General features: G+C 36.7%; 1 protein-coding gene across 2 annotated transcripts; it reads right to left on the reverse strand.

The window, feature by feature from the left end:
• Window positions 1-6455: 6455 nt before the first annotated feature.
• LOC137190820 (snaclec A11-like) lies at window positions 6456-11000 on the reverse strand. 2 transcript variants are annotated; one of them, XM_067600490.1, is made up of 5 exons: window positions 10712-11000; window positions 8526-8768; window positions 7466-7614; window positions 7237-7346; window positions 6456-6692 (listed from the first exon to the last, which is right to left on the reverse strand). In XM_067600490.1, the coding sequence occupies exons 1-5, from the start codon at window positions 10782-10784 to the stop codon at window positions 6557-6559; spliced, it is 711 nt and encodes a 236-aa protein (XP_067456591.1). In that variant the 5' UTR covers window positions 10785-11000; the 3' UTR covers window positions 6456-6556. The 2 variants fall into 2 exon arrangements, with proteins under 2 accessions (XP_067456591.1, XP_067456592.1); XM_067600491.1 differs by lacking the exon at window positions 10712-11000 and adding an exon at window positions 8901-9870.
• Between the last annotated feature and the right edge of the window lie 1014 nt (window positions 11001-12014).

The raw sequence follows: 12014 nt of genomic DNA on the forward strand, positions 1-12014 counted from the left end.
TTTGGATTGCCAGTTCACAAGGACTGATTACTTGGTGATAGTGAAGATAAGACTGCAATATTTGTCGGTTTATCAGGAATATTAACTGTTGATAGGTTGTCTATAATACATACATATACATACATAAATATTGGGACATTGGAGGGTAAAGTCCCTGCATGTTTCGAAGACAGACAGTACAAGCCTCAAGCAAAAGACCAGCTTTTGCAAACAGGAAGGATCAGATAAGGAATCCCTATCTCCTATCTCCTGCATGGTCACCAAACCAACCCATTGACCCATTGACCCTTTGATCCTTCAAGCTACACAAACCAGCAAGAAGGGAAGACCAATTCACACCCCAGTATGATTTGATAGTACCATTTGGGATTGGCTAGGATGCACCTTCTGGGCAGGCAGACCGAAACTTTAAAAAAGTGTCTTATCTGAGACTCTAGGCTGCTTTGGGCTGCTGCTTTTTGCTGGCTGCTGGTTTCTTCTTGCTTTTGTCTTTGTCTTCTTGCTTTCTGTCATGCCAGTGGAAAGCTTGCATTTTGCTAGTCTCAAAATGTGACTCAGAACAATAGGAGGTGAAACCTCAGAATCTAGAGTCAAGAGTTAAGGGTCAAGCCTAGGAGAGTATGAGAGCATAAACCAGGAGCTCTCTTCCAATGGGAACTTTTCAAGTCTGGACTGGTCAACTCACTCATCATTACAAGATCCAGACTCCAGCTCCTCACCCCAGCACTACAGACCCCGTTCTCCGCAAGAAGCCACCCGAGGGAACAAGCAAATATTCGTACAAAACCTTCATCCACTTGCTTAAACCTTGGTGCTTTCATGATTTGTAATTTCAATTGGCAATTCAGAACTAAGTTGTACCGTTGATTGCTTGTCAGGTAACAGTCATCTCATCTTTTTATCAGGTCTTTCATACCAGCTACACAATAGATAGCTCTGCATCATGCATTCGAATCATTCACTAGCTATAGCTTTATGTGCCAGTTTCCCTTTCCCTCTTGTTTGTAAAATGTTTCAGTGTTTACTACTTGTAGCTATAGTATTAGTAATAAATGTGTAATTGTAAATAATATGTAATTAAAGTGGACTTGTTTGTGTTTACTTGTGCTTGCATCTTAGTAACTTAACATTAAAAGACTTATACCCTTGCAAAATCATAATTAAGATTAATAACAATGATAATTCTAATTGATCTCTCTTGTGCGGCCAACAAGAAGGACTATTTCCTTATTATTATACCTACTCTAATATGAGTTATGTCACTAGACGAATAATGTCATGTTGGAGTTGTGCACAATAATAACTCATAATTCCCCCATAAAATCATAAAGCTATTTGAGTGCACAAATTCCTACAAATATAGCAACCCAGTAACAAATGCATTTATAATATTTTGCCACAGCTGATGTACTGAAGTGTGTGCAAAACCAAGTGGCATGGAAATAGTGGTTAATTTATTGCATATACAGGAAGTATTAGATGTGTGCACCATGCTCAACATTGCCTTTGCAGACGAAAGACTGGATAGGAAATCTACCGGCTTTTAGGGTGAAGAAAATATGAAAAAATATGGTTACATTTTCTGTATCATTTCAAAACAGTCAGACAGAAGATTCACTTCTGTCCGACTCTGCAACATTGCATAGCTGGACTCAAGCCGGATTCAAGTTTCACATGAAATGTCAAGTTTCACATGAAATCTGCAGTGTTACTCAACTGGTGTGTTTATGGTTTTTTGCTGTGTGATGTGGAAGGTGGGGGTTAATACTCACTGGCTTGTAGCCAAAGAGAAACATTAAGAGCTGTCTGTATGATGCACAGAAAGCCAAAGCTCACGCCAACCACCCTGTAGAGTTTCAGCTGTCCTGGAAAAAAAACAAACACACACAACCCACAATGATTTTATTACCTGTATTAGGAAGAATTGTGTACTTTTTTTTCTTTCTTTCTCTTAATTTGGCCATTTGGGGTTAACACAACAGCTGTAAACACATCATTAATGTATTATCACTATCACACTAGTTGATATGGTGAACATGTTAGCAAACAGTTGCCTACTTACACATCAAGCTCATTTGAAGCAACGTTATCATTAATTTGGAGTTTCTGGCCACCCGACAAATATAAAGCCAATATTCTCACTCCTTTTAGCTTTTTGTCTTCACTATCTCAGTGAAAATGATCATTCTGTCAGTTAATCACTTTGCGCAACCCCCTTTTACATTACACAGGTGATTTCATACGTTGTAAATATAAAAATACTAAGTATTAAAAATTATTTTGTTGTGTTTTTTTATGTTTATGTAACTCTATTTGTTTTCCACTTCAAATTGGTAACTGCATCTTTCATTTCTGTTTCACTTTGTGTAGAAGCCATTTATGTTGATTGTTGGCATGTCATTTGTTTAGTCATAACTTGCAGTATTATTTTGGACACTGGGTGGCGGTCATTAGATGCACAGGGTTGTGTATGTAGGGGCATAGGCAGGTGGAGCACATACAGTTCTTACCAGACCGGTAACAGACGCACACTACAGCTGGCTGGACAGAAACCCAGTATGTTTCATGACATGTACAAATACTTCAATAAAACAACAAACTAAACGGCAGCCAACCGACTGGAAAATCTGTTTTTGAATCTGCGTAAGATCACTCCTAACCTAACCTACCTGTGTATTATTGGCAAACTGGAAAAACAGGAAAAGAAAGGACATTGAAAAATAAAAATTGCCATTACACTTTGATTTACTTCCCTACTTTGTGTTTTATTACTGTGTATATTGATCTAAACTATGTCCTTAATCTAAACTGTGTTATTAATAAACTTAAACCACAGACAGTGATACACAGAAGACCAGAGCTATGACTCTGTAAGGAGATGACATCAAAAACTAAGAGGAAGTGGTTGTATTAAAGGAACTCTAGGCAAATTCCCGAAAAATGTCACTGATGCAATATTTCTGATTACTATTACTTTCATTTGCTGCCCATCATTTACAATTTTCACATTTTAAACATTTGAAAGGAACCACTGGTGCACTTTAGACATAGTGACATCTATTATGTAATTTAAATTCAGAGTTTCAAAGCACAAGCTTTATGAAAATAACTCACCTTCTAACCAAAATGTGAGTAGTTGGAGATGGTATAATATGCACACTGACATGTCACATGTTTGTCAGACAGACAATAATATAATATAATAATCACATCTTCTATCTTTACATACAATTTTTCATTTTAAGATAGTTTTGTTTTTAAAGTTACGACCCACCTACATCTCTGATCTCCTCAGTCTATATTCGACACACAGACCCCTCAGATCCTTTGCTCTTCTCTCTGTCATACGCTCTCTGTCCAAATGCAAAGGTGACTGAGCTTTTTCCTTTGTTACTCCCAGACACACAGTCACATAATCTCCATCTATCACCACTTTTAAATCCCAGCTAAAGATTTGAGAACAATGTATGCACAGGCTGGACTGGAGAAAAAGGAAATTAACTTGAAAATCAAAAAATAAGGTAATACTTTGTTTTACGGGTCCTTTAATTTTATACGGATTTCCGGAGAATTTTGCAGGTATTCAACAGTTGAAAGAAAAAGTTGGATTAGTTGTTTTTTTTTTTTTTTTTTTTTTAAAGAAACAACCTAATATGCTAATATATCATTTCAAATAAAAAACTGATGCACTGACAATTACATTTTTTTGTTAAAGAACTGTTAAAAATCTAATTTATGAGAATTTTTGAAAATAAGAACTACATATGAATCTAAATATATTGCATGCATGTCAACTATCTTAACTGACTTAACTATCTTTAAATTGCACCATCCTGTGTGTAAAATTAACTGTGAAATACCTGCAAATTTCAGGAAATTAGTACAATATTAAGAGACTGTAAATTAAAGCTTTACCAGAATAGAAGTGAAACATTTAACCTTGGAAAAAAATTTAAAAGCTACCTGTCTAAAGTAAGAAATGGGTCAAAGTTAACACCAAAGACAAAACAAAAAAAAATACAAGAACAGAAGAAGTAAATGCTCAGAAGTCAAAAACCAAAGAATACATTAACTTATAGAAGATATTCTGACCTGAATTACTTTCTTTCCTGTCCCCTCCGTTCTTCCTCTCGTCCACTGGTGAATTTACATAGTCTCCAGTCTCCATTCTTCTCACAGTGACCGTGTTGACTCAGTGGTTAGAGAAGGTACTATTTTGCTCTATGAATTGTCTCTGTAGTTGTAGTCATCAACTGCCTATCTGGTGTTCATGCCAGGGTGTATAAATACATGTTTCCGTATTTAGGCCAACGTATTATGATGCAACAAGTCACAAACTGCAGATGACAAAGAAGAAGTGTTGGTCATGACAACACAGTATACATATTGTTAATATTACCAATTATTGAGTGCAACACCTCCATGAGACAACCTTCTACCTCCAAAACATCTAATATCAGTGATTCAAACTAAGGTATGTACATCTATGTTATTCTGAACATTCAGAGAGTATGTTAAAGCTCTTTTTTGTAAAAAAAAAAAAAAAAAAGCACAGGAAGTACTATGCTATTTATGTGTCTGGTTTATTTGTAACCAAAACAATAAGGAACTTGACAGAGGAAGCTCAACAGACATCACTAATTGTTGATGACAATGTAGAGCTAAATCAAACACAGTTCCTCAAATGGCCACTAAATAATGGCTCCCAAAACAACATCACACCTGAAATATGGAGCTGGGCAGGTATGAGGATTTTTGTTTTTAGCATGTTATTGTGTTAGCATTTTAGCTCAGTGCTAACCAGCTGTATTGTTGAAAGATCACTGATGGTGCTGTTAGTATGTTTTCACAGTGCTAACTAGCTGTTGTTAGATCACTGATGATCCATTTAACATGTTAGCATGTTAGCACTTTAGCGTGGTAGGATGTTGGTGTGTTAGCATTTTAGCTCAGTGCTAACCAGCCATACTGTTGAAAGATCACAGATGGTGCTGTTAGTATGTTAGTGCAGTGCTAACCAGCTGTTGGTAGATCACTGATGATCCATTTAGCATGTTAGCATGTTGGCATTTTAGTGTGTGAGCAAATAGTAATTTGGTTAGTGCCATTGTTAGCGGCAGTTAAACACCTGTGTTTTGGTTTTGTGGTGCCAAATACTGAATACATTCCTTCACATTAACATCTCTGAGGTATCACAATTAAAGTGGCTATAATTGATATTTTTTTCTAAAAACAATGTATCAAATCAATGTGTTAGCTGTGGCTGGTAGTGATGAGCCTACAGAGAATTACCAGTGACTCCCCTCAGTTTTATGGAGCTTTATAGAGAGTTTCAGCTCATTGTTTAGCTGTCCAGCTGCAACTTAACTGTTTTGGTTCACTCTCAGTGCCCTTATAGTGTCGTTTTCGGCTGCAGCAGGCAGCTGATTTCAGAGAAAAAGCTCTAAAAACCAACTGTACACTACCTGCTCAGCACCAAACTGCAAAAACACACAGTTAACCTTAGACTAGCTGGTGAACATAGTGGAGCATTTAGCAGCTTAAGAGCCAGATATTTCCCTCAGGAGTTGGTAGAGAGCAAAAACAGAGCTAAAAGAGAGTTAATATTGGACTTACATTCACCAGATGGACAGAAACACAACTCTAAATGAATGATAATGTTGCTCTGTAACTGCTGGATGTGGATATAAGCAACTGTTTGCTATTGTCATGAGTTGTGTGATGGAAAAGTTTGCATTTTATTTCCAGATATTTTGTGACCCTCATTTGATTTAGGTTTTTCTACAGGCAGCATCCACACACACAGAAGTAAACACTCTCCCACTCATTACCACACTGACACACTCTTTCACTGCCCTTATGATCTCACATCCTCCATTAATGATATTTTAAGCATTTATCCTCTGCTTTCTGTTTGGGTTGTATATCTTAAATTTTAACTTCAACAACTATTTGTTACACTCCTTGTGTCTCTGGTGTTTTCTTGTTCTGGCTCACTGCAATTTAATACTTATATAGGCATGAATTTCGTTATTTGAGTTATTATTCCTTTACAGAGAATCAAATAGCCTACTCCAGCAGCCATGCTTGGCTCTGAAAAGAACATATTGTAAAAGAGTTAGGCTATCATACACTTATTCTGTTTTGGCATTTCATCACTGATATGCAGGGACAAAACATGAAATTTTATGGTTGTAGTAAAAATTGAACTACTTGACAACACAATATGAATGCTGCAAATTCAGTGATAGTGCTTTTAAAGGCAAGAAAGTCTCCTTTATTGGTCAGAGTAAAACACAACATCACAGATTAAGGTTTTGTCTCTAAATATAACAGTCAAAACACAAGACATACAATAACTAAAAGTGCACACAGACCATGAAATATATCCAGCAAAGGTATAATAAACACATTAAATCAACAATAAATAAAATATATTATGCAGTATTTTAAACTGTGTGCGTGACAATAATTAATAGGGAATGAATATAAATATAATAGTTTGCTAAAGTGGGTGTTTTTTGTGTGACTCTTCAGGTCTGGTGGAGGTGGTGTATCACTTCAGATCCCTCTCGCATACCCAGTTGTGTTGTTCTTCACAGGAGGCAGGGACCCAGTTAATTTCTGGGAATTGTTGAGCATAGACGCAGTTCAAAAGCTCACCATCTGACTGCAGCCCATTTTTCTTGTTACTGCAAAACACAACACAACAGTTTTTGTGGCATCAAACTTAACAATGTATATATTGTAGCTGACATTATTATCCATCCATCCATTCAGTTTGGGTGACTTTGGCACCTTGTGGTGACTGGTGATTATATTAGTCATATTATATTAGTTCATATGCCTGCCTACTTTTTTAATGCAGTTGCTTTTGCAGCTCATCTCTCTGAACCAAGCGGCAACCAACACAGCTTAAGGTTGAAGCCAGTTTCTTTCAATGAGTCATTGTGGTCTCAATTGCTAAATTTGGGCCCTCTAACAAGTCTGCTGGTGGTCATTTTGGAAATTATTGCTCCGTTAATAAGAATCGAATACTTATAGTAGGCTTTGATATCTCACCTGTCAACATAGATATGGCATTTTGCAAGGGAAGCCATTGGCACGTATCTTAAAGATAATTCAGCAGTAGGCCTAGTAGATGATATACCAGTGGCTTATCTTTTTAAAGGACCAGTGTGTAGGACTTAGTGGCATTAATAGTGTACACCTTTGGAAACATTCAAAAAAACATACCGATAAGTCAGCTGGCTTCCGTCCACCCAAGTCCATGTCTTCTGTGGCCACTTTTGTTGACTGCTCAACCCGATCCACATAGTAGAACTTCCATAATGTTGGAAAACGCCCTGTTGGGAGGGATTTGTAGCTTAGATTTGATTTCATAGATGTAGTGAACTTATGACAAGTAGCAGCATTCTTGAGAAATGATCTGCTTGAATGATGCAGGGAAAAAAATGATAAATACCTCTTCCAATTCATCATTTAAAATCACCAATTGAGCTCCTTTCGACGCACAGTCTTTTTTGCAGTAGTTCCAGCTTTTCTTCGTAGAGGAAAGCTGGTAACAGTGGGACATGTATTGCCACCATCCCCGGGGACAGCTTGGGTCTTGTCCTGTTTAGGCAAAGGCACAGGACAGGACAAAAGAGGACAAGATGGAACAGGACGGGACAGAAAACAAGGCACGGAAAGACAATACAGGACATAAGTCAAGGCAGGACAAGACATGATAGGACAGAGCAGGAAATCCAACACAGAATAAAGGAATAAAAACCATTTAAAATGTCAAGATTCTTGAAAATGTGCACATTGTTTTGCTTAAATAAGCCTGGAAGAATGAAGCAGGGTTAAAGGATATGGCTGGCGATTTTCTATATTTTTCTTATTGTTTGCTAGCTTGTTGTGCTACGTATCACAACCTATATGTAGCACAACAAGTTAGCGAGGCACTGTAAACAGAACTGTGTTCCCACACCTGCTCAGTTGTGTCTGCCTTACAGGGAACAACTCTCAGAAGATCGAAAATGTGATCCCCGTTATTACCCTTTGGAGACATCTCTAAGCACACTACTGTGTCCGAAACTCTTCGTGGTGAAAAACATGTCACCCAGTGCAGTGATGTGGCTCACTGATGTGTTTCTGAACAACAACGGACATCTATGGCGCAGAAGAATAAGATATGTCAGGCTTTGGATACAAGTGGCAACTACCACGGCTTGAGTTTGACGATAAGCTGCAACTGCAATGCAAACAACATGGTGATGTGACACCCTGCAACGTCCTTCTTTACATACAGTCTATGATACACACACAAGACTTGTAAGTAGATCAATTCATTGTTGGTTTGGCGCTGTACATGAGATTCATTGACAGTAAGAAAAATATAGAAAATCACCAGCCTTATCCATCCGGACAGCACATTATTACACACATGATGAATATAAATTTTAACTCAGGTGTAAAAGGTGCCTGCTTTGAAAAATATATGACTTATTTTTTAAAAAGACAACAAAAAACTCACTCACCAGTTTTTTTTATTGTCTGAAGTTGCTCTATCAGATTATGCTGCTCATTGACCCTCTCATTCAACATCTTGTTATTGTCCTGCAACTCTTTCTTTTCCTTTGCCAGTTGATTTTTCTCCTGAAACAATTGTTCTTTCTCTTGAAGCAGCCGGTCTCTCTCAAAAATCAGGGCATTGTTGTCACCGTCTGACATCAGGTTGAAACTGCCAGTCGAGATGGTCTTGTTCCTGTTACAAGACTCAGCTAGAGAGGGAAAAACAGAGACTAAGTTTGTGGCAGTGTGTTAACACAAAGATACTTCAGTTTGAGAAAGCAAGAAAAACTCTCAGTGATTGCATGGTCTGTCACGTGTACACGTTGCTTGCAATGAAGTACCCTGAAGATGTTCAGTCAGCCTCCTGCCACCATAATGTGTCCCCTATGATGACTCCTGATGACGCTTAAGGGACTATTTAAACATTTTGGGAAATACATGTACTTACTTTGCTGCCGAGAGTTAGATAAGAAGATTGATAACACTCTCATGACTCTGCGTTACGTACAGAACTAGAACCAGAAGGTGATTAGCTAAGTTTAGCTTATCTTAGCTTAGCTTAGCATAAATACTGGACACAGGTGGAAACAGCTAGCTAAACTCCCGTAAAACCACAATTTGTTGTTTTCACATTTTGGTTTGTGTACATATTAAACAAATAAGACACAACAAATTAATTAGTGAGCTTCGGGGGTGTTGGTGGGAATATTTTTGAAGTATTGACAAACCCAGGCTTACTGTATCCCTCTGAATCCAGTCTTTATACTGTGCTAAGCTAATCACCTCCTGGCTCAAGCTCTGTACTTAAAGCAAATAATATCAAATTATTCCTTCAAGGAAAGTCTTAATATAGTCTCTTGGAATCAGTCTTGACACCTTGCCGTTAGATGAAGGAGATAACCAACAACTTTACATTGTAATGCAGCTAACGGTAGCCTAAAAGAATTTGTCACAGCTGAATTTACGGATATTAACTGCAAGAATGAAAATTCCCACTTAAGTATCAACGGAAATAAAGATTTCTTATGTTAGGTAAAGCAAATAAAAACTGGAGATGGGAACAACATTAGTTTAACTTTAAGGAGATGTTTATTGGGGTCCAGCTTTGATTAAATTAGTCTGTTTTTTTTTCTTTTCTTAAGGGAGGTAGTGATTTTGTTCAATTTAAAGGGTTTCCATTTTGAAAGTGTAATTGTGTTTTTTGATTTCCAGTTCACAAGGACTGATTACTTGGTGATAATGAAATAAAAGACTGCATTATTTGTTTATATTGGTTTACCAGGAATATTAAGTGTTGATAGGTTGTCTATAATACATACATATACATACACAAATGTGGGGACATTGGAATATAGCAACCCAGTAACAAATAGGATTCATTTGTAATATTTTGCAAGAGTTGATGTACTGTTGTGTGTGCAAAACCAAGCGGCATGGAACTAGTGGTCGATTTATTGCATTCACAGGAGGCATTAGATTATCATGGAAAATCTTCAGATGAGTCCGAGATCTTCAGGTCACTCACAACTTAGGAATTAATTCACCATTCGTTATGAAAAAGACTCAAAAGAATACACTGGAAGCTGAAAGAGTTCAATGTGAACAAGTTTACTGTGCATTAAAGTGAAATACAGAGCAAAACAAAGCTTTGCCCCGGGACAAATAACCTAATGCAAAATCATAAAACATTAAATTATATACCTCTCATAACCCCTCCACCTCGTTTAACCTTGACACTTTGGTAATAATCCAGACATGATTCATCTAAAAAAAAAAAAAGGTGTCTCAAACTTCTCTAACATGTTCTCTATTGTATCTGGCATTTTCCACATTGCTCACAATACACATGGCCTAGCAGCCTTCAATCATTGCACACAGAAAATCAAAATGTGACATTACTGATCATCCCCTTCCACATTCCCCTGGGAACTGTCTCTTATTGACTCTAACGAAAATATGAAAAAATATGGCTACATTTTCTGTAGTATGTCAAATGAGTCAGACAAGAGTTTCACGTCTGTCCAGCTCAGCAACATTGCAGATTTCAAATTTCACATGAAATGTCAAGTTTCACATGAAATCTGCAGTGTTACTCAACTGGTGTGTTTCTGGGTTTTGTTGTTCAATGTGGAAGGCGGGGGTTAATACTCACTGGCTTGTAGCCGAAAAGAAACATTAAGAGCTGTCTGTATGATGCACAGCAAGCCAAAGCTCACTCCAACCATCCCATAGATTTTCAACCATCCTAGAAAAAAACAAACACACGACCCACAATGATTTTATTACCTGCATTAGGAAGAACTGTGTACAACAGCTGTAAACACATCATTAATATATTATCACTATCGCGCTAAGTTGATATGGTGAACTTGTTAGCAAACAGTTGCCTACTTACACATCGAGCACATTTGAAGCAACGTTATCATTAATTTGGAGTTTCTGGCCACCCAACAAACCCATTTGTGTTTTATTACTGTGCATATTAATCTAAACTATGTCATCAATCTAAACTGTGTTCGTAATAAATTTAAACCGCAGACGGAGTGATACACACAAGACCAGAGCTATGACTCTGTCAGGAGATGACATCAAAAAAAAAAACTAACAGGAAGTGAAATGAGTTTTAGCAAAATTCCTGATAATGTCACTGATGTAATATTTCTGATTATTCATCTATAATTTTCACAGTAAACATTTGGAACGAACCACTGGTACTATAAATGTGCATATTCATACACTCTAAAAACAATTTTTTGGCTCAACAACAACAACAAGTTTAAAAATTGCTTTGCATCAAGCTTTTTGAATTATAACAACTTCTGATAAAATTATTTTGAACCAATAAACTACATTGAGTTCGGGGAATCAGCTTTTCCTCTACAATCAAAGATATATTTAATTACCACATGCTTAATAATTGTCAGTGTAAACACAAGTTTTTAAGTTAATTACTCATCACCACTTTTAAATCCCAGCTAAAGACTCGCCCTTATACCATCACATTTCAGTCCCCTTAATTTTTAATATCATTATGGCAAATTGTTTGTCAGGTACAGTTACTTAAGTATTTATTAATTTTTTTGTTTTAATTATTTAACTATGTTAAACGTCTCTGTAAAGCACTTTGGTCAACTCCTGTTATTTTTAAATGTGCTAAATTTGTTTTGATTTAACTGGACTTGACAATTTGAGAACAATGTATGTTACAGGCTGGACTGGAAAAAAGGAAATCCAAAATACGGTAACACTTTGTTTTACAGGTCCTTAAATTTATTCAAATTTCTTGAAAATTTTCTGAGAATTTTGCAGGTATTCAACAGTTGAATGAAAGAAAAAACTGTACAGTTGGTTTAGTTTTTTTTTTTTAAAGAAACAACCTAATATGCTAATATATCATTTGACACACAAAACGATACACTGAAAATTACGTTGTTGTTTTTTTTGTCTGTTAAAGA

Source organism: Thunnus thynnus, chromosome 10, assembly GCF_963924715.1.
Source record: "Thunnus thynnus chromosome 10, fThuThy2.1, whole genome shotgun sequence".
Taxonomy (NCBI): Eukaryota; Metazoa; Chordata; class Actinopteri; order Scombriformes; family Scombridae; genus Thunnus; species Thunnus thynnus.

Coding starts and splice junctions, on each gene's coding strand:
- LOC137190820 (XM_067600490.1), bottom strand. CDS start 10,784: ATGGTTGGAGTGAGCTTTGGCTTGCTGTGCATCATACAGACAGCTCTT. Junction 7,615..8,525: donor TCAGACAATAAAAAAAACTG/GTGAGTGAGTTT, acceptor TTGCCTAAACAG/GACAAGACCCAAGCTGTCCC. Junction 7,347..7,465: donor TAAATGATGAATTGGAAGAG/GTATTTATCATT, acceptor CCCTCCCAACAG/GGCGTTTTCCAACATTATGG.